General features: G+C 32.2%; 1 protein-coding gene across 2 annotated transcripts in view; it reads left to right on the top strand.

The window, feature by feature from the left end:
- Positions 1-8,112: 8,112 nt before the first annotated feature.
- LOC127720515 (uncharacterized) overlaps positions 8,113-23,624 on the top strand; it is a 28,931-nt gene continuing 13,419 nt past the window's right edge. Inside the window, exons 1-2 of one of the 2 annotated variants that reach the window (XM_052227107.1) lie at positions 8,113-8,380; positions 22,800-22,893. In XM_052227107.1, the coding sequence (XP_052083067.1) occupies positions 8,351-8,380; positions 22,800-22,893 (124 nt within the window). In that variant the 5' untranslated portion in view covers positions 8,113-8,350. Of the gene's footprint in view, positions 8,381-15,129; positions 15,219-22,799; positions 22,894-23,624 lie in introns of those variants that run through there. The other variant, XM_052227106.1, reaches the window with a different exon arrangement.

The following is a 23,624-nucleotide window of genomic DNA, read 5'->3' as shown; positions in this document are numbered from 1 at the left end:
TATTTTTATATAGGCAAATAAAAGACGGCGAATAATTTAGAAAGAAGGACCGAAAACTGCTCGCTTTTATAAGAATCTTATTAAGATAGCCACAGCTTTTGTTTGAATACTACTGCTCAAGAGAAGAAGAAAAAACTGAATCGAAAAACACTCGTAACAGGCATTATCTTAACTCCTATACATTTCTAGTAATGTGATTGGTTAAAAGCAACCACGTGGAGACCATGTATATTTCATATGGGGTTAGTAGGCGGGGCTTATTTCAATACACGGTTAGTAGTGGTGTTACGTCTCTTGATAAAAACAACACGGTGTTGAGGAAAATCTGAAAGGTTTCAATAGACGAAGGAATTGATGATGAACGATTGAAATAAATTTTTGAAAACACATTTTTTTGACCCCACATATATCGTATTAGGTCACTAGTACACTATGTAACTAATATTATGTAGACTTGTCATATTTGTTCTATCAAAAACAAAAAAGGCAGTATCAGACATAACAATATACTCTTTCAATATCTTGATGTCAATATTGATTTGTATTGGTCATAAAAAATCTTCTTTTTTTTTCAGATTCGTTTTTTTTTTTTACTCTTAAACTATGATGTAATTGAACAAATTCTACAAATAAAAAATACAATCAAAGATTAGGATTATGTCTGCACTTGAAAGGGAATTTCAAATATAATGGAAAAAACGTATGCTATTTTAGTACACCATTGGCCATTACAAGTAGTTGAATATCTCATGTATAATATGTCTTTCGAAAGACACAGCTGCAGCTGTTTCAATTGTTCAATAATTTAAAAAATTGTAGAACATATGCTGTGCTGTTATGCCACTGTTTCAGTTTATTTGATGGTTGAGCGATCACAAACATTTTTAACCCCGCCTCATTCTTAATGTGCCTTTCTCAAGTCTGGAGACTACCGTTCAGTGGTTGTTGTTGGTTCGTATCTGTCATGTCTGCCATATGTGTTTTTCGTAAATAGTTTTGTTAAGGAGCAGACGCTAGTTTTCCCGTTTGAATTGTTTCACATTTTTCATGTCAGGCTTTTCATAGCCGACTATATGGTAAAGATTTTTCTCATTGTTGAAGGTCGTACGGTTGCCTATAACTGCTTACAGTTACTTCATTTGAACTTTGGTGGATAACAGTCTCATTGGCAATCGTACCACGTCTTATTATTATATATTGATGAAGGTTATTCCCAAAGCATTTTTAAATTGAAGTAATTGAAATCAGTTTACAATTAGATTTAGAGATACATATGTTAGTAGCTACTGGTTTGCACTGACACTTCTGTCTGTAAAATTTAACAATTTGATTGTTTTTCAGACATCTTGGTCTTCTTATCCAGCGAACCGTGATGAATATTTTAACGGAACAAAAGTACCTCAGGATGGTAAACGGCACTACGGAGAGATCATACGTGGTATGGAGGGTGTGATGGAGGAGGACTGGTATCAACAACAAATCAAATTAGACCATGCTCCAGTCGATTTCCATGGTTACAACAAACAATCCGATTTCTTTCCATTTTGGAATTCTGAACCATACACTTACGTTACCTCACTGTTGGCGTTGTCTACTTTCACAAATATAGAATAAATTCAATAATCATAGATGTTTTTATCTAAGTTACTACAGAAGTTTCTTGATAAGCCTTTGCCACTATTATATATTGGCAAATACAAATATTCTGCATGAGATTAAAAGAATACAGTCTCAAATGTTAAATTATTAAAATATTTTACACAAAGTGCTACAATTATAGCGCACTAAAAGAGTACTTTCTAGAAATGTAAATATTCCTAACATTTTCCTTGTTACAGCGAATGTAATGCCCACCTGACAAATGAAGAACATACTAAGGTAATGCATTACGAAATTAGGTCTAATTACTCAAATTCCTGGAATTATTCGTAAATGAGAATATATAATAACAAGGTCATTATAAAAGATAACAATAATCGCCAGATATGTGACAGCACACCACTTCAACCATAAACACCAAATTCTTCGGGAAAAAAAATGAACAAGATCTTGATACGCGGTATATTTTTTGCTCATTGTTGAAGGCCGCACGGTGACATATTTTTGCTAACTTCTATGTCACTTGGTCTCTAGTGGCAATCATATCACATTTTCTTATTTTTACAATAAACGTATGAAAAAAAGGAAAACACAGAATAGAATAAAATTGAAAAGGAAAATGGGGAATGTGTCAAAGAGACAACAACCCGACCATAGAGCAGACAACAGCCGAAGGCCACCAATGGGTCTTTAATGCAGCGAGAAACTCCCGCACCCGGAGGCGTCCTTCAGCTGGCCCCTCAACAAATATGTATACTAGTTCAGTGATAATGGACGTCATACTAAACTCCAAATTATATGTATGTTACAGGTAACTTGTCTTTTACAGGCACTAATGTGGTGGGGCGAAACCAATTTGACGTGCGCACAAACCTCCCCAATGCTTATCTAGACCAACTGTCGTAAAAGTAAAACATACAATGAAAAAATTGTAAGCTACCATGTAACATGAATAAGAAATAACGACGCACATGATTTCAAAAGCCGGGTCAAAATTTGATCGCTACTTCAGAAAGGTAGCCGAGGTCGCCATAGCTGTAGGACAACAAGACAAAATGAGGTACAACGACGGGTTCTTGGTAGTCTGATGTTAAAATTTAATTGAAATTATAAGATCATAAAAAGATAGAACCATTTAAACCTATAGTTGTTAATTTCTGTGTCATTTGGTCTCTTCTGAAGAGTTGTCTCATTGGCAATCATGCCACATCTTCTTTTTTATAGTTATATATAAAAAAATGAGACGATTGTCAATGAGATAACTATTCACCAGAGAACAAACGATGTGGACCGGAGCGATGATAGGAAACCGTATGGCATTTAACAATGAGCAAAACATATACCGTATAGTAAACTGTGAAAGGTCCAGACATAAAACAATGGGAAACAATGCAAACATGAATACCCACGGTCTGTATTTTTTTTTTCATTTTCATTTTCTTTTTTCACTATCTTAAACTGAAACAAAAACAGTTCTCAATTCACTTCTCTCTACCAGAGACCAAATGGCATAAAAGTTTACTCCTATACTCCTATAGGTCAACTATGCGGCCTTCAACAATGAGCCAAACCCATACCGTAAAGTAAGCTATAAAAGGCCCAAAAATTACAAATATAAAATAATTAAAACGAGAAAGCTCACGGTTTGATTTATGTACAAAACAATAAACGAAAAACAAATATGATATACTACTACAGCGACAACCACTGAATTACAAGCTCTTGACTTAAGACAGGGACATACAGAATGTGGCGGAATTAAACATGTTTGAATGCGCCAACCCTCCCCTAACCTGTGGCAGAGATGCAACGCACAACACAAGAACAAACAATAGGAAACAAGAAACGAAAATCAAATCAAAGAAACAGTAAGAAAAGACAACGTCTCAATTGCAGGCTCTTGATTTGGGACAGGCACATATATAGAATGTGGCGGCGTTAAACATGTTTGCTGGCGCCAAAACCTTCCCCTAACCTGGGACAGTGGTGTTACAGTACAACATAAGAACAAACTATAAAAAAAAAACAGTCGAAAACGGGCTCAACTTATCTGATCGATACAAAGCACAAATAGCTAACCGTTTCACTGTATATTGAACCGGGCCTATAGAAGTAGGGAATACATACAACAGAGAATATCGAAGAAAAATTCACCTACAAATAAACCAAATTTCTAAAATTAAAAAGGTACAAAAAAATAGAATAAAAAGAATGAGGTATCTTTACAGGTATGAAAAATTTCGACAGGAAGAGAGATGTTGTTTTAATTGTTTTAATACTGTTGAAGATGAATATCATGTTATTTTACAGTGTCCTGTTTATAATAATCATACACAAATTCTTTTTACTGAATCTCTTAAAATTAACTATCATAAAATGTTATTTTTATTTTTGAATCAAGATATTATTAGATTATGTGCCAAAACCTGAAATTTTATTCTGAAAAGACGTTGGGAGGTTTTATATTGTAAATAATATGTGGTATAAGGGTCTGGATGGGGAGTCTTTCATTTCTGTAATCTTTAATTTTTAGGCCATTTTTCTCTATTCTTTATATTTTTGCCCATTATTCTCTTTCTTTATATTTAAGCACCTCATTATTCTCTTTTCTTTATTCTTTTTGCCCACTTTTCTCTACTCTTTGTATTGTGTGCCCATTAGTCTCTATATCCTATAAACCCAATCCACACCCTCTAGTATAAAAGTATTGAAAACTGTGAAGGAAAAAAACTTTGATGAATAGACATGATTCAATATTCATGAAATAACAGGAAATATTAAATATAACTGTGGAAAACTATTGTCACTGTTTCGTATCTTTGATTAGTGTTTGTTCCTTCGCCTTAAATGTGAGTAATGAGTGAAATACGAATCCTACACCGAACAGCAAAATGAAGACTTCTCTTTAATATTACCTACACCAAGCATTACACTTTCATATTGAACATGTAGATATATATTGAAAGGAAAATTATATATACTGTAAATTGAAACTTAATGGCTATCGCATTTGCTTATTTAAGCAAATAGGATTTTCTTATACAATACTGCTACTTTTTGATGTAATGCTATGATGCCTTTTTTACAAATAGCAGACGCTGAAATTATTTTGTTTGCAGCGTATACTAGATCTTATATGCAATTCAGCTATTAATATTCCAGACCTTCTGGGAATATTGATTCCAATAACAGGTCAAATACTTACTTAAAGGATTTTATTTGAAAGCTAGATTCATCTTGGGATATGAACACAGACAAAAACGATAGCTTAATTACCGGAAAAATTGAATATTTTATGAATTACTTGTCTGTCGCAGGCAGATTTGTTGTTCTCTTGTATTAACATATATATATATAAGATGGATTAGGATTAAGGATGATCATATGACAGTAATTGTGTATAAAACATAAAACTATATAAAGTATATTTTTTAACTCTTTTTTCTCAATTATGATGTCTGGATTCTCATATCTTGGAAATGATATAAAAGTGCAATGTCCTTTTTTGTACACGCAGTGTATGAAGTCGGTCAGCTTACGTTTGTCTGTAATAAGAGAGTGTAAAACGAGAAACGGAAAAACAAGGTATTATGCAGTCAGACGTTTGTCATTAAGGTAGAGGACGAATGAGACGTAAAACATTTAATGTTTCCATATAAAATAAGTCAAGCTCTTTGCAACTGATTTTTACAGTGTGTTTTTATGTTGTGCTGTTACACTAATGTCCGAGGTAAGGAGAGGGTTTGGGCCCTCACAAATATGTTTAACCCCACCATATTCTGTATGTGTATGCCCAATCGAGTGCTAGGCAATGAGCTTTAACTTCTTCTGTTTTATAAGAAAGATTTTCCAATATAACAAAGCCTGTTAGTCTATGATATTGTCTGATGGTAAATTGTATTACTTTTAAAATTAGTAATGCGTTTTGTAATACTCAGTCCATCAATGCTTTTCAAGCATTCGAGTGACATAGAATTAAAGTAATCTGTGTTTCTTTGAAGCCTAAATTACATTGCTGAAAATGGTTGGCACAAAAGTTCTAGTGATTTATAATTCTATATGTCCTTTAACTTATGTCTCAGTTCCTTAAGCTTTGAAATTCCTATCATGAAAAACTAGCCCTACCCCCCCCCCCCTCCCCACAATTCCTGTGTCTGTCTGGATCATTGCAGTGGTTGTCTCTGATCATATTATATCATAAGTCATGTGCCCTTTAGAGAATTTGATGTTGTTTGTGTTGTCGGAAAGCTGTTTCATTGTCGTTAGCCCCCTCCCGAAAGTCTCTTCTTTGCTTCGGGTGCGGTTCCCTTAATTAACCTTTGAACCTCCCCCCCCCCCCCCCCCCCCAAAAAAAAAAAAAAAACACACACACACACAAAAAAACCAAAAAAAAAAAACAAACAACTTGAATTAACAAAACCTGAACATTATGAAAATGTTTTTTCTGAAAACAAGCTATACCTCAGTCCTGTGGAAAACTTATTACATGTACTTACCACATCCTTATTTTTACTGAGATGTTGTTTTTAGAGTCCGTAAATTTATATAAGATCTATGTAAGCTTATCGATCATTTAAATAAACTTATTCTTATAGGTTATTGGTCAAAATATTTATATGTGGTCTTTAGTTTAATGAACTGACACGGATTATGTTGTTTCTTTTGCAGAATTACCTATTGCATTTAATGTTATACTGGTTTACGTCCGTCCGTGCGTCACAAAATGGATGTTGCGTTTTTCTTGAGAACTACAAATCATAGCTCCTTGAAATTTGGTATGAATTTCCGACTGCTTATATTTTCTTACAAATAATGGTTATGTATGATATTCAACTTCACATCATACTTTCTTGAAATTTGTGATCATGTTTCATATGTTCATGCTAAATCCTTTGATACATTTTCACATTCATCATTCATTAAGGATGACAGGTACCAAATACCTTGACTAAAATTAATTTGGCTCGTTTAATTTTCTTAAAATTTCGACAAAATATTTACTTTGACCCTTTGACAAAAATATAAAAATTTCAAAAAACTTGAACCACACACTTTATTGGAAAAAATTAATTCAATATATAGCAGTTTGACGAATACTAATTTTGATCATTGAGAAGCTTAATATTTCCTTATCAATAGAACGTGATTAAAACGTTGAGCTGATTTTTACAGAGTTATCTCCCTGCAGTGTTATGTACGATGTAGAATGATTGCAAGTAAGACAACTCTCCACAAGAGACAAAATGACGTAGAAGTTAATATTTTTATGTCATATTTTTAGAAATAAATACTATGTATGAAATGTTCGTCATATTTCTTCCAGGAACTTCGAAACATTTGGTTTCAACATTCATCTTAATATGCTAAACGTGGGTCTCATTTGGGTATAAGTGTGACGCGGGATCACGCCGCGGCTTAAGCATGACACGTGAAATTATTTTGCGTGAAAACGGGAAACGAAGTCGGGCGGGACATGTGAAATTACAAGCGATATTATTGCAATAATAAGAGGGATACGGGAATCTGACAAAACAATAAGTCGGATCCGGGATCAGAACCCCCCAATGAGACCCCCTAAACAATGGGATGTGTTTTCACATCCATCGCTTATTAACTACCTGTTTTACTAATACAGTGAAACCTGTTTAAACCGAACCTCTTCGGGTTTTAGGATTTTGTTCGGTTTTGGTAGATGTTCGGTTTAATCAGGTTCACAACGCATTACGTTTGATATGAATGGAATTAAAAACATGTTTGGTTGAGACAGGTTTTCGGTATATGCAAGATTAGGTTTAGATAGGTTTAACTTATGTATATACTTATAATGGGTTATCAGTAGTAAGTAATATGTCAAAGTTGAATTTGATTGTACTTCTCCTGAATATGTATAAAATATTAGTCACTTGGTATGAAGCAAGGAACAATAATAAGTATATTTTTTTTACATAAAATACTGCATCTTTTATTAAAAAAAAAATATTTGAACAATTTGAACAAAACCCACTTAAAACTGTTGTGGAATAAGTTGTCAATCAATTCGAAATTCCATATTTCTAACCGATATATTCAAGACTTGACCACACTAATTAGTTTTTTCTTCATACATTATTGTATTTTAGATAAAGTGAAGTAAGTTCATTCTACTTTTACAGAATATTTTCCATTTGAATAAAAGATAGAGGTTTTATATTCTTATTGTATAGACTGTATTTAATAATGTCAAGATTTGCTTGTTCTGCTTGCTTATTATTTATTTATCATCTTTATTGCTACAAACGAAGTCATTTGAAGGGTGTTACAGAGAGTATTGTATTTCCAATAAAAAGTTCCGCGACATAATCTCTTTAGTAATTATTTTACCAGAGAAGTGCGATGTCTTATTTAATAGTCACGCCGCGGCTTAAGAGTGACCACTACTGTATAATTTGACCATTGGAAATAAAAAATCGCTAATACCATAAATTTACATACTGCAAAAAACATCGGCATCAGCACTTAAGAGCCTCGTTCTCATTAAATGTCCTTTAGCGGCCCACGATATTACGCTTGTGTCTAGACTGGTTCTATTAAAAGCTACGAGCTGACCAAATCAACTTCCTCACAGACGAAGCTTTTCAATGACATAAGCGATGAAATAAAACTTCTTTTACCAAACAAATTACGTGGCCAGACATTGGATTAATACATCAATCCGGCAGACTTTGGAAAAACATGATTAGTGTTCGTTTTTTTTACTTTCGATTGTCGGTAAATGATGAAAATCACAGCTTGTATTCTACAGGTAAGTTAATTTAATAATAATTTTAAATAATATTTTATCATGTAATTTGAAAACCCGCGGAACGAATTGTTTATTACTTTTATTAATTCATTTATTTATTTTTTAATTTGAAAAATTTTATAGAATTCTTTTTCATAATTTACTGTCTCGGTTTGCCATCAGCGCCGTCTCCAAAGTTTTTGGCAAAAAATTAATTCGGTTTAAAAGTAAATTATGACAAGGAGATTATGTCAAAAGTCATAAACTTTTTTCCGTTCATTAAACACATGCAAAATGTCTTGTTTCCAAATATTGGGGTTATTACTATCATAATTCGTGTGTCCATATTAGTATTTAAGTTTATTTCATTATTGTATTTCAAAAATTATTATAAAAAAATGAAAATAACACGTCATAATTTCATGCGTCTAAAGCGCTTTTCTGGATTAACCTTCATCATGATTAGGAACACTCATAGCCGAAAATTTGAAAGCCAAGGATGTATAAGAACCGAAACAGTTGAAGAGCTGTATGACCAAAAAGGACTTTAATTAATTGTTATAGCTATTTCGGTAAAGTTAATACTACTAGGGGGTCTCATTGGAGGGTGGGGTCTGATCCCGGATCCCGCTTATTGTTTTGTCAGAATCCCGTATGCCGCTTATCATTGCAATAATAACGCTTGTAATTTCACGTGTCCCGTCCGACTTCGTTCACGTTTTCACGCAAAATAATTTGACTTTCACGTGTCACGCTTACAAAAAAATCGGCCAATCCCGCGTAACGCTTAGACCCCAATGAGACTACTAGCATTGTGTAAATTCTTTGACTTTGGTGCCTTCAAATCTTTGCGGAAAAAGATTTATAATGAACACATCTGCATATATCTTTATTAACACACGAGGTTAACCGAGAGCGATTGAATTAAGTAGTTTTGTTTTGAGTGAACAAAAGTATCATTTGGATTTTTTCTTTGTGGTTTAAACGTATAAGTTTGATAAAAAAAAGACTTTCAATATCCATATATTTATTTGCCCTCCCCTTTTTTTCAAAAATCCTTTTTTTTCTTTCAATTTCAAGTATTTTCCTGTTTTTCTGAGTTATACTTGCATAATTATAATAAACAACATTTGGATTTACTATCAGTTGGTAATTTACTATCCAAAGCGGTCACTAATAATCTATATATGTATCACGAAAATAATTGAAATAAAAAGAAAAGATTTCGGGGGGGGGAGGGCAAAACCCCAAGTACCTATGTAAATACCCAATCTTTACTTAAGTTTAGTGGACTTTTTTTCAGTGCGGAACACAATATAGTTACCATACCTAGATGTTCTGTTTTCCTGAAAGTGTGCGGCGAAACCCTGAGACAGAACTTTAGGGAAAAAAACAAATCACAAACACACAGAACTAGGAGATTAATACCTAAAACCACCATTTCTCAATCTTTACTCGATGTGTCGGGACAATGTGAATGCCCCTCCGCATGCGGAATTTTATCGGGAATCCGAAATCTTGTGGAAATTAGTACATCCGAAAACAAACTCCCCGGTCAAGAAGATGAAGAGAAGAATATTTTATTCCAATTAAGGTACCCGAAACGCATAAACATTTGAAAATGACAAAAACATTATAAATCGAGATTAAAACAAATGAATTTTAATAAAATCAAGTGATATATATCTTTCTTTAGTGAATGTATAAGCAGCTTAAGCTTTTATAATAAACATTTCAAGTGTGGCTGATTATATATATATGGGAAAAAAATAATAATACATAGTTATATAAAATTATGATGATGTTGAATGTTGCTTAACGTCCAGGGGCAAATTAAATGAATATTCAGGACGAGAAAATGTCAATGTAATTTTGAATATACTAGACCGACACGTTGAGTTGGATTTTCAACGTGCTACTTCGCAAGGTCCGTAAGAGGACATGTCACCCTACCGGGACACATTATTCTGATTCAGAGCCGACCAGTCTTTGTTTTTAATCCTCAATGCTGCGTGCTAAGCAAAGAAACAGCAAATGCCATACATATTAAACACCCCCCTTAAAAAACAACACAAAAAAAAAATAATAAAAAAAAAAAAATAAATAAATAACACAAAAACACAACCAAGCATAACCTTACAATCAACAAATCAACTGGTCCAATAGTCCAAAACTACAACCCTAAAAAAGTTTTTTAATACTTTTTTATCAAAGAAAAAAAATCATAACGTTCAAATGTTTGACCTTGTATAAAATAATTATAGGATAAATATGTTCAAGTTAAGGGTTTTACATGACTACATATTCTATTATCTTTTTCTGCATAGTTTATCAGCAAGTTATAGGATTTGTGTAAAATATATTTTTCATATTAAAGCTCTCGTCTGACCCTTAAACACACTTGAAGTAAATTAGAATTCTTACATTTATCTATTACAGAGGCATGCATTCTAAGCTATTGTTTATGAGTGGCTTTTTTGTCAAATAATAATAACTTCAGGAAAGGTTTGGAAAAATAACATGATTTGAGCGTGTCTGGTACTTTCGGGAACGGACATCAGTTTTTTTTTTTTTTTTAATTTTTAGTTTAAAGCAGCCTGAATTTTAAATTTTAGTTTAAAGCAAGCCTGAAATGTTCAGTTGTTTTTCAACTTCAAAAATTTTGTACATGTGTGTTCAGGACTTGACATTAGGCTGTGTCTACCCCTACTATGACGTTGATGTATAAAAACTACTTTGAAGTACATGTCAGATTTAAGATTATAATGAAACATACTTTTATGTAAGAAGGTGCAGTACTTTGAGATTGTCTGTAACTAAGACAAATATTGTTTGTGTTTTTTTATGTACGATATTATTTATTAATATTTGTTTGTGGTTAGTATTGTTCTTTGTCTGATGTTTATTGTATGTATGTTAAGGATGTTCGCTACTCTTGTTTTTGATTTTTTTTGTCAGATATTCATAATCCTCTAGTTTTATCCATGTAGTGCCAATAAAAAATTTACCCACTAACCCCTACTTTTCTTTTTATAATTTTATAACATGTTAGTTTAAAAAACCATTTTTGAAAATCTTATAAAATCCTTGTTATTTTTTCATAGTTTTTGAAAGAAAAAGCTGCAAATGTTAAATGTATCAACAATCTAGAGAGAATCATTTCCCGCCAAATTTTCAATAATTATATCGCGAAAACAAGCACACGGACCCTTAATTTTTTTCTATTCTTTTATCTCCTTTATTTATATTCATTCGAACAGTCTTTTAAAAAGCTTGTTATTTTGAAACAGAGTAGCGAACATCCTTAAGAACCTTTTGTTAATCAATTTGTCGTCATTAAAAAAGGGGGAAGAATTGAAATATCAAAAACTAATATCATGCTGCCAAGCATATTTTTGCTTGCCTTATTGGTGGGTTTGTGTTGACAGCAGATCGCGACAACTTGGAAGTCGGTATGATTTGGAACTTGATATACTCTATAGACACCATATCTTGGCCTCTAAATTTTTATTATTTGTGTCGTTAAGTTGCTGTCTCGTTAACTAGTCCCTTTATTCATATAAAGATAACCAAATCATCTTATATCAACTCTCCAACTTAGTGTTCCAGATGTCTTTTGATTCCATGCTATCGTCTAATGCAAAGGGAAGTTGTGGGTTCGATCCACAGACACATTATTATAATAAGGACAATTGAAATCAGTATTTACTGCCTCTCCGCAAAACACTCAACATTTAAAAGTATCAGCAAAGATTATTTCCAAAACTGTAAATAAAAATAAGGAGCTGTTGTAATGATTGCCAATGACACAACTATCCGAAGATCAGAGGACGAGAATGTGAACAACTATATATATATATATATATAAGAGGGACGAAAGATACCAGAGGGACAGTCAAACTCATAGATCGAAAACAAACTGACAACGTCATGGCCAAAAATAAAAAGACAATCAGACAAATAATAGTACAGATGACACAACATAGAAAACTAAAGACTAAGCAACACGAACCCCACCAAAAACTGGGGGTGATCTCAGGTGCTCCGGAAGGGTAAGCAGATCCTGCTCCACATGTGGCACCCGTCGAGTTGCTTATGTTATTACAAATCCGGTAAATAGTCTAATTCGGTAAGTCACATTCGTGAAAAGGGAAGGGTATTGTAGTTACGACATAAGGAAATTCAATGTTGTGTACAAATTGTAATGTTGTACAAATTATAATTTGTACAGAATTTTTGTACAAGTTATCAGTGGTTTATGAACCGCTTAATACAAATGGATGATGCAAGCACACAGTCTTTTGTTTCGAATATTTCTGTCATTATTCCATGACTGCATGATACAGTCTAATACTGAGCATTGATAAAACAATATAAGAACACAAAAAGACTTTTTATGGATATGATTTTGGTATAAGGGGAAAAATAAAAATAGAATTTAAACCAATCAGGTTTCCTTATTTCCAGTTTTAGGACAAGGAGAATAGCACTAAACGTTATGTTGAAGTATATAAATTTGAATTTAAGACATTAAGCTGATACATTTCAGAAGAAAAACTTTTGTCACCTGGTGCTAAAAGGTATGTGTCAAAAAACATATAACTTGTACAAAAACCCTGTACAAACTATAATTTGTACAAACTTGCATCTTGTACACAACATATATATATATATGTGTCACACTGTCCGGTTAGGGTGACATGAAATCCCGTTAACTGTCGCCCCGTGAGCTAACTCTTTAGGTGGGTTTATTTCGCGATTGATTTGTTTTACGATTTGTCATTGTTGGGCCTGTTATAGCTTACTATAAGCAAGGGGGAGGTTATCTCATATAACCTCCTTGCTATGAGGTATGGTTTTTGCTCATTATTGAAGGCTGCACCGTGACTTAAAGTTGTTGGCATCTCGTCCTTTGGTCTCTGGCGGATATTATTGGCAATCATACCAAATCTCTTGATGCTAAACTTGTAAATAGTAGAATGTATTTATGTGACACTAGTATGGTACTGTCACGAATATTGATTCAATATTAGTACAAATAGTGTTCCATTTTCCTTGTTATTTGTCTCTATATTTGGATTAATATTTTTTTTCTGTCTTAAATAATTTTCACGTTTTACTTATTATTTCACCTTTATATAAGAATATATAGCATCTTCTCGTAGCATTAATGACAGATCTTCAATAATAAAAAATAGATTTCAGTGGACTGCATTCATAATCTAGAAACGGGAGCATCGGCTTATGATATGAACGCTTGTCTGTCATTTTAAGTATTTTTCTAACCTTCACATGTCTTTTATGTGTTGAATGTATTGTTTGGTTAATGTCTGGTTGACGTTTGTACACCGAATAACATAAAAAGAGTAAAAATGCGTTGGTGCCCTACATAATTGGTCCAACGGGATATATCCACATTCATTAAAAAAGATTTAAGATTTAAATAATCATTAAGATTTTAATGCACACGATTTCTTGTATCACGCAGTCTCGGTTTAAAAACGTCTTTTATTACCAATCTATCCTTTATCATAGTAAATTTCAAACTAAAATAAGTATACAATTGTGTCTAGTGAGCATATGTTCCCTTATATTTGTCTACACACAATTACTTTTACCAATCCTCTAGAAGATAAAAATATTAATCCTTAATCAGCCTACAAAATTTTCATTGCAATACAATGTGATATTATAATATACTGAATGCCACTTCTTTCAGGAAAGTTACATTTTTGATGGAGACAGTTTTTTTTTCTTGAATAAATCGCTCCGCTTACTCTGGAATAATCTACAAATAGTTATTTTCATGTAATAAACAAATAAGAAGATATGTTATGATTGTCAATGAGACATCTCTCTTCCAGAGACCAAATGACGTTGAAGGTAAGCAACTATAAGTCACCGTACGGCCTTCAACAATCAGCAAAACCCATACCACGATCTTCTTCATATACCTGCCACTAGCGGGATTCGAACTCACAGCCACAGTGTTCACAGGCACAGGCTAGTGATACTTTAGATCAACTACTTAGACCAATTGGCCATCGAGGCTCCTATATTGTAAAAGTTTGCATTGATCTGTATGTCAATTTACCATTTGATGTTTTTGTAAAAATTAAGAATTTTTTTTAATCGCCGAAAATATTAACAAATTATATGACTTCACAAGAAGTAATTATTATTTCCAAAACATCTAGATTTGTTTACACTAAAGCAAAAGCATTGCAAAAGTTGTTTGAATGTATATACATTTCATCCCTTTGCTAAAAAATTTAAAAAAAAGAATATTAGATATAGTTTCCATCTAGTAATTATTTCATACCAGAAACTGAGTTTTCATTTGGTTTCAAATCTAAACCGATAAACATGCAGCTAAAGGAATTATATGTTAGGCCTCTAAGACTAAGAGTGAACTAAACTGATCGTAGTACCTTATGAATTTTAAACCCCCCCCCCCCCCCTCCTCCTTTTTTCCCCCCATTAATTTTGATTTGACATTCTTGAAATATTTTTTTTAAATTCCTCGTTTACTTAAACATAGAAAGGCACTTTATACATTACAGAATAATTTTGTGTCTTACAAAGCTTGATAAAATTCTTTTGTTGCAATCTTTTATAAAATTTAATATTATGAAAAAAGTGAACATTAAAATGTCCGCGTTCTCTTTATATCGAGAAGATAATGCAAATAAAATGCAACAAAAGCGGTAAATATTATTGTCGCATGAGGAAATTTAAATATTTAAAGTTTATTTATAAACCCACGAATTACACATTGTTATTTTTGAATTGGCATGTTTGCCAAATAATGGAAGAATTCTCTTTGTTACGATTTGGATTTGTTTTGATTCGTTATACGGTAGGTAAAATGTATCTATAACTCGGGGAAAAAAGAAAGACACATAAAATGTATATTGGATACATAATAAGAAATAAAAGTGGATATTCTATTGAACTTCGTTTTTACTTTAAAATACTGAATTATAATGGATTATTTGCTAACTCTTATCACCATGAAGATACATGTGTAAGTAAAAATGTCTGATCGAAAATAGAATTTAAAATAAAAGTAAATTCGATGCACATATAGTAAATGCTTATCTATAAATAAACTTTTGAGCCAACTAACTATCAAGTGTCTGTTGTGTAAAGGTAGCAGGTTTCAATTTCTTGTCGATTTGTAAATGAGCCTCCTCATGGGGTTTTTGATTATGTGATTACTTGGCCGTTTTTATAGTGATTATTTGATTACCAGATCAAATATTTCATGATTATTTGATTATTTAATAATATAGGACTGTAGTTTTGATAATTTGATTATCTTGTTTAAAAAAATAATTAATGATTATGTGATTATATTGGCAAAAAAATTTGTGATTATGTGATTACTTAGACACCCCCATGAGGGGCCTCGTAAATAAAGAACAGCAATTGATCGTGCCACTCTCACTTTTGTACATTTGATAACTGTGCTACCTTGACAGTTAGCAAACGCAAAATGTATAGAATATTAAACGACCTACTCCCAAACAAAATGATATAGTCTCCTCATTAAAACGTGCTTAGAAATACATTTTTTTTTCACGAAAATTACCTATGATTGTTTAAATGAAAAATACTAAAATTATTTCAAATCTAAGAATCGGACAAAATTTCTTTATTCCATATCTTTTCTGTCCCATGTGATATTCATTGTTTCATATTTCGTGGTTCGCTCGACTAACAGTTATAGAACCCAAAGAGAGGCGAAAGATACCAAAGGGATCATCAAAATCATTAGTCGAAAATAAATTGACAATGCCATGGCAACAAAAACGAAAAACGACGAAAAGACAAACAACAGTTCACAAAACAAAACATAGAAAACTAAAGACTGAACAACACAACCAAAACCTAGGAGTGATCCGGAAGAGTATGCAGATTCTGCTCCACATGTGCCACCCGTCGTTGTTAAACACGAAATGCTTTATCTAAAGGAGCACTTTGTACTTTGTATTCACTAGTTTTTAATTTTCAAAGATGCCTTTTATTTACACACGTTTCTCTGTGGCAGTGGTCTGTGATTAATCAAACGTAAGTTTTATCTTCACATCTTTCGTTTAAAGTTGTGCACATCTCTGATATTGATGTATATTTGAATAGACTTCATAACTTCTCTATAAAGAGTTTCGTACTTTTGATTAGCTGTCAATGTCTGTGTCTCCTTAAAACTCTTAGGGAGCTGGCATTTGAATGTCTTCTCTTGTTTTATTGCGATCGTTGTTTTACTGAGATACACCCAACATTTCTTTCGCATCTTTAAATACGTCAAATAACAAACTAAAATAAAACAGATGCAAAATTGAAATTTAAGCATAAGCAGAACTTAACGTTATTTTGTTTTCTGATCTTGAATGTAGTTTTTTGTATCTAATGATAATATTAGAGTGCAGACGAATGCTCATGATAATTAAGTAGGTGTTTTAAATTCTCCAGGCCGCTTATTTGTTTTTGTTTCATCCTCGATATAAACAGGACCTAACTGTACTAATTAGTCTGCGTACAAAATATCGTGTTACTGGATAAGAAAGCAGTATCTAAGTGCAATAGGTAGATTTGAAATATTAATTGGAATGCATCCGTTAACCGGTAGAGCTTTCTGAAAATAAGTAAATAAAAAAGAACAAAAATTGTATTTTCCAGTATTTTCAACTGACAAGATACACCAAACTAAATACATATACATAATCTGCATGTGTCCTTTTTAAGGAGGATTAAAATATTGGGGTAGAATAGAATTTCAATTTTCACACTTCAACTGTTGTTGACACTCCATCAAATGATAAACATAAATATCTTAAAACCTGTCATTTTTACAGTGGGTTGACAACTTCCAAAAGATGAAAAACATGCTTATAATTTTCGAGGGTACGGTTTTTGAACGATCTATATCTCTTTAAGATCAGTTATAACTTTCCTTTCTAGAGCATCTTGGTTCACCCTCGTTTTGGGATTGAGGTCATGGTGCCCATTCTTAAGTTCGCTATGTAATATTTGGATGGTTGTTGTGTGTCTTTTTTTATTTCATTTTGCAATTGGTTGTTTGCCCTTGTTAAAAAATGAAAACAACACGTTATTAATTTCATGCGTCCGAAGCACTTTTCTGGATTTATCTTCCTCAGGAACGCTCAAAGCCGAATATTTGAAAAGCCGAGGATGTATAAAAACCGTAACTGTTGAAGAGCAAAACTACCTAAATAAAATTCATATTAAGTCGACTTTGCCTGAGGGAGTTAAAACCTTATTTTCTTTATAATTTCAAAATTTATCAACGGACAATTTTAGAAAGGTTTGTAATAAATCATGTCAGTACCGAAATACTAACTAATAAGCTGACGATACCTTCGGAGACTGATAGTGTACTAGCAGAGGTATCGACCCAGTACTGTAAATAATGAAAACAAAACGTTATTAATTTCATGCGTCCGAAGGGCACTATGATATGGAGTACCCTTTAAATACCATCATTTTACTTTTGTTTTCCATCTAGAAAGTTTGTAACGACGGTTTACTTTGAACTTTTGCAAAAGGTAGGTGGAAGATAGCAAAAGTTGAAACCGAACTGACAATGTCATGGCAAAAACCAAAAACGACCAGAAGACAACAAAACACTTAAATAAAAGTAAATGTAGTGTATACGACAACGACACAATTGACAGAACAAAACATCTAGACGTTTATATATAGACAGCTGTCTAAATGATGCATGTGTCAAGCTCTAAAATGTCTTGAGTTAGTGAATAAATTTAACATATTAATATTTATAATAGTAAATAGAATAAGACTTATCACCGGGTTTGTACTAACATGAGCAACTAGACGGGTGCCACATGTGGAGTAGGATATGCTTACCCTTCCTTAGCACCTTAGATCCCCCCAGCTTTTGGTGGGGTTCTTGTTGCTTAGTCTTTAGTTTTCTATGATGTGTTTTGTGTACTGTTGTTTGTCTGTTTGTCTTTTTCTTTTTTTAGTTATGGCGTTGTCAGTTTATTTTCGACTTAGGAGTTTGAATGACCCTTTGGTATCTTTTGCCTCTTTTTACAGAGGCTATCGGTGATTTGTCTTCAATACAACATTAAATTAAAAACTAAAAAAATATTGAGATATGACACGTCGTACTTAATAGAGGATGTGAACACGAGGGTGCTCTCTTCCCAAATTCCGCTTTTTTTGCAATTTTTTCCGACTCCCAACTAATTTTATTTTTTCCCAGATACTAGTTTTTTCTCCCTATAACCTGCATCCCCACCGTTTTTACTCCCAATATCCCATATCCCTGTATTAAGATATGTCATGTGACATCTGTTTATTCCTCACACTGAGTTTTTTAATTTGAACTTTTTTACAGGTTTCCTGTCTATTATTGGCTCGTACATATATCTGTATACAGAACATTAAATTCGGTAATGACTATGGCTTCCATATCCGATGATGTAGTGAAAATGAATATTTGACACCATAAAAGTACAAGGAAACGATGCTCACTGGTCATAATCAATTTACCGGTAGCACATTTATATAAATGGACATTACTTTATTGAGTATGATTCTGACCATTTTTTTTCTACTAGCGGAAAGCGGATAATTCATTTATAGGATTGACCATGGCAATAAATGACCTTTTTCTGGTCATTTCCAAGGATCGATCATACTCGGACAATTAAGCTAATGGGGTTGTCTTGGCGAACAGAAATAATTTATAAACCTTATTTGAAGAAATATTCAGACAGTTTCTTTTCCTCTGAGAATTATATTTGGAAAATTTGTCATCACTAATGATGAAGAAAAGTAACAGGCACATAAATGAGGGTTTGGAATTCTTTATGTATTTTTTTTACTCTTTATATTTTGGCCATTATTCTCTATTCTTTATTTTCTTCTTATATTTTTCTCTATTCTTTATTTTTTTCCCATTTTTGTGTGTGTGTGTAGATTTGCCCCATCATTCTCTATTATGTAAACCCCACCCAGACCCTCGTTGATTGAAAACCACTCGATTTTATTTGAACTTTGGTGGATAGTTGTCTCATTGGCAATCATACAACACTGTGCTGGACAAATTTGCCATTCCAGAATTGGCAAATCCCACTTTGTTGTTTTACAAGATAACAAAAATATTTATCGGCCAAGTGATAGATAATTAAAAAAAATAATTTTTCCCACATGTCCAAACATGTTACTGTTGTCGGAAATTTTTTTTTTTTAATTATCTATCACTTGGCCGATAAATATTTTTGTTATCTTGTTTCTTCATCATTAGTTAAACTTAAAATTTCCCATGGGAATATTAGAAGTTCCCATGGGAAAATTTAAAGTTCCCATCGGAAAAGGAATTACCCCATCTCTTTATTTTCATAAAACGTTGTTTTTTTTTCATATTTACTTTTTACTCAATCAGTAATATATACAATATTCCTGGGGGTTTTTTACATACCGTACAAAATTATTCATCTGGAAAGATTACAGAGTTTTCCTTCAGGGAATTTTGATTTCCCATAAGGAAATAAGTTTTTCCTCAGAGGAAATTTATAAAAAAAGGGGGCATAACTCCTCCAACAGTGGTGCTAAACCCAAACATTTTGAAGACAAATTCTGTATCAGGGAGCCAAATACCATGTTCGTACATAACTTCATTTTTCTGTAACTATGAAAATTAAGGAGTCAAGTTTTGCACGCAGCTGAATGGCAAACTTGTCCCGGACAGTGTTTGTTACTGGGTTAATTACAATATCGTTAAAAATTGTTCACGAAAAATAATGCCACCATCAGTTATAGTCGTTAGTGATGTTTTTATTAATATGGGATCCTGACACAATATTTTCAATACCGTAAGCGGACTTCCGGTTCGAATATATTTGAATTAAAGCTTGCAAAATCGAAAATATTTCATCAGGATTCCAGGTTAATGTTTTGTTGAGAACTGTAGAATATTGTCATTGATACCAAACTTTGTTTTGTCCAGTCTAATTACTATTGAGGTGTCATTTATCAACTCGAGTCAAGCCGTCGTTAACTTCAGTATTCCCTTTCAAACAATTTATTGACCATGAATAAGATTCTGTATGTTATGTCGTGTCTGATAATCCAAGTTAATCTATTTAAATCGAGATAATATAAAAATAAGAAGATGCGATATGATTGCCAATTAGACAACATAAATTGAAGGAAAAAACGGCAACACTAGAGAGACAATCAAGTTTACAAAGCACTAAACCAAAACCTTAAGATTGAGCGACACAAACTCCAACAAAGCAACACAATCCATAAATTGAATGAAAAACTGCAAGACTTGAGACAATCAAGTTTACAAAGCACTAAACCAAAACCTTAAGATTGAGCGACACAAACTCCAACAAAGCAACACGAACCATAAATTGAATGAAAAACGGCAACACGAGGAACAATCAAATTTACAAAGCACTAAACCAATACCTTAAAATTGGACGACACAAACTCCAACAGTGCAACACGAACCATAAATTGAATGAAAAACGGCAACACTAGGGACAATCAAGTTTACAAAGCACTAAACCAATACCTTAAAATAAAGCAACACATACTCTAACATAGCAACACACTATAACAAAGCCGGTAGTGTTCCTATTCAACTAATTGCACCCGTCGTGTAAACTATGAATGATTAACCATATTATCCTTAAAAGGTATTATAATAGATTCTCGGTATCAGACTATATATTACGGAAATGGAAAACTGTTATTACATGGAAGCTAAAGTAAAATAAATAATCAAGACATAAACATAACAAAAGATGCTTTTTGTTTGTCTTATTTTCAATTACTTAAGCACAGACGAGACGATCTTAGAACGAACTAATTCAATCTACAGTATTTACTATGGAATCTTAGACGGCCAGTCATTATATAACATCTTACATACGTCTAATTCATTCACTCCCTATCATTAATGTAGACATATTGATTCCCGCCTAATTGTATGTAGAACATAGATCATTTCTGCAGCAGACGGTTCGATCTGCACGTGTTAATGTTATGATATATGCAGCAGACGTTTCGATCAGCTTAAGTGATGACTTAAGTCTTGATTTAGTCTATTTTTTCCAGACATTGTAATGTCTAATTTGTCATGTCAAACATTTTATTGTATTTATTATTCAATAACCACAAATTAAAGCAAAACTTCATCATTTGCGGTATAATTGGGTTAAATATTGTTACGTCAAATTGTATAACACATGATTATGAACTAAAGATTTAATTTAGTTAGTTACAGGAATATGAAGGAAATAAGAATTTGACGAAATTTGAAGATTTCATGATATGAAAAAAGAATAAAAGACAAAAAAATTAAAATTAAATTAAAGATGAATACCAATTTGTAGCAACGTAACTACATACAGGAGGGTCTGGGTGGGAGTCCTTCATTTCTTTATCCTTAAACTCTTTATAACATTTTTCTCTATTCATTATAATTAAGCACCCAATTATTCTATATTTTTTTTTCAACCTGTTTTGCTCTACTCATTATGTTTTTATCATTTATTCCACACTTTTTGAGCATTATTCTCTATGCTGTAAATCTCATCCATACCCTCATACAGGTGACATACATAGTATATGGAATTTTAACCGTCAACGACATTTACATGATTCCGAAATTAAGGGAAAGTTCTTTTCGCATTGAACAAAAGTTCTATGACAGGGTAATAGCTGGTTTTAAATTTTATTAAACATCTCCTCTAACAAAAGAAACTTACTAAGTTTCTGTAGATTTAATATATTCTTTAAAAAATCACCTCACCAAATATTATTCTGTCGCGTTAATTTGTTCATAAAATATGCAGCAATGTTGCATTGAAAGCACATTTATTTAGTTTCTTCTGTTTAGTTTGTATATTTAGTAATACAATAAAATTGTATCATCTGATTTTGTTGTTTGTGATTCTGAATTTTTTGTTTGTTGCTTAGCTTTTGTGGATTAGACTTATCGTTCGATTTTTTTTTCTTTTGGCTTTAGTGTTGTCTGTTCTTTACCGACTTTATGTTTTTGTTTTCTTACAAATTTGTTTAAGATTCTTCTGTTTTGTCTTTGATTTTTGTTTTCCTACAAATTTGTTTAGTTTCTTCTGTTTTGTCTTTGATTTTTGTTTTCCTTCACATTTGTTTAGTTTCTTCTGTTTTGTCTTTGATTTTTGTTTTCCTTCACATTTGTTTAGTTTCTTCTGTTCTGTCTTTCATTTTTGTTTTCCGGCACATTTGTTTAGTTTCTTCTGTTTTGTCTTTCATTTTTGTTTTCCGGCACATTTGTTTAAGATTATTCTGTTTTGTCTATGATGTTTTTTTTCCTTCACTTTTGTTTTATTTCTACTTTTTGTTCATATGAATAATGCATTAAGGCTTACGATATGATTTGTATTTACAGATTCTATTACAAATCGGTACTTGTGCGATGGTCAAACATTACAATACCTCAACAGGAAGGTCAGTTTTGTGTGAATCCGTCAAATGCCAAGGAGGTTTGTATAATTAAGTTTTAGTTAGTTTTTTTAAGCTTACGTAATTCTTTTCAATCTGAACCCATTTGAATTGTTCAAAACAATAAAACAAGTATATGTCTTGTCATCAAGGTGGTCAATAAACGGTTAGCTTGAACAATCTGTATAGGTATAGAAGGAACAGAATATGTGACAAATCGTTTCTTTTACTCGAGCTAATAATCTTATTTTTCATTACTATTTTTAAACATTGCGTCTTGATATTATTAGATATCATTTTTATTCAATATCCAATATTTATTGAACATTAAAAATAGAACTGATCGTGTGCAAAAAGATCTAATAATGACATCTTAATGTATAATTGTTTGTCTGTGGTAAATGATACATAGCTAAAATACTTAGAATGTAGACGATTTGCATGATATTGAAAAAGAAGTCTGTAGATTAATCTTGATGTGGTCATGTCTGAAGGTCTGGGAGGGATTTACAGAATAAAGAAAAATGGGCAAAACAATAATAGATAAAAATAGGCACAAAAATAAAGAAAAGAGAATAATGGAGTGCTAAATTATAAAGAAAAGAGGATAATGGGGAAAAATAAATAAAGAATAGTGAAAAATGGTATAGAAAATTAAAGAATAAAGAAAACGAAGGACAAATGAAAATCAAACTTATTTTTGTTATTTTCTTTTCATAAAAAAAAATCCAATGCTTAAATTACTTAAAATAATGGTTTAGAAGGGTTGGAT

This window comes from Mytilus californianus, unplaced genomic scaffold, assembly GCF_021869535.1.
Source record: "Mytilus californianus isolate M0D057914Y unplaced genomic scaffold, xbMytCali1.0.p SCAF_11, whole genome shotgun sequence".
Lineage (NCBI taxonomy): Eukaryota > Metazoa > Mollusca > Bivalvia > Mytilida > Mytilidae > Mytilus > Mytilus californianus.
This window is presented reverse-complemented; position numbering and strand designations above follow the sequence as displayed.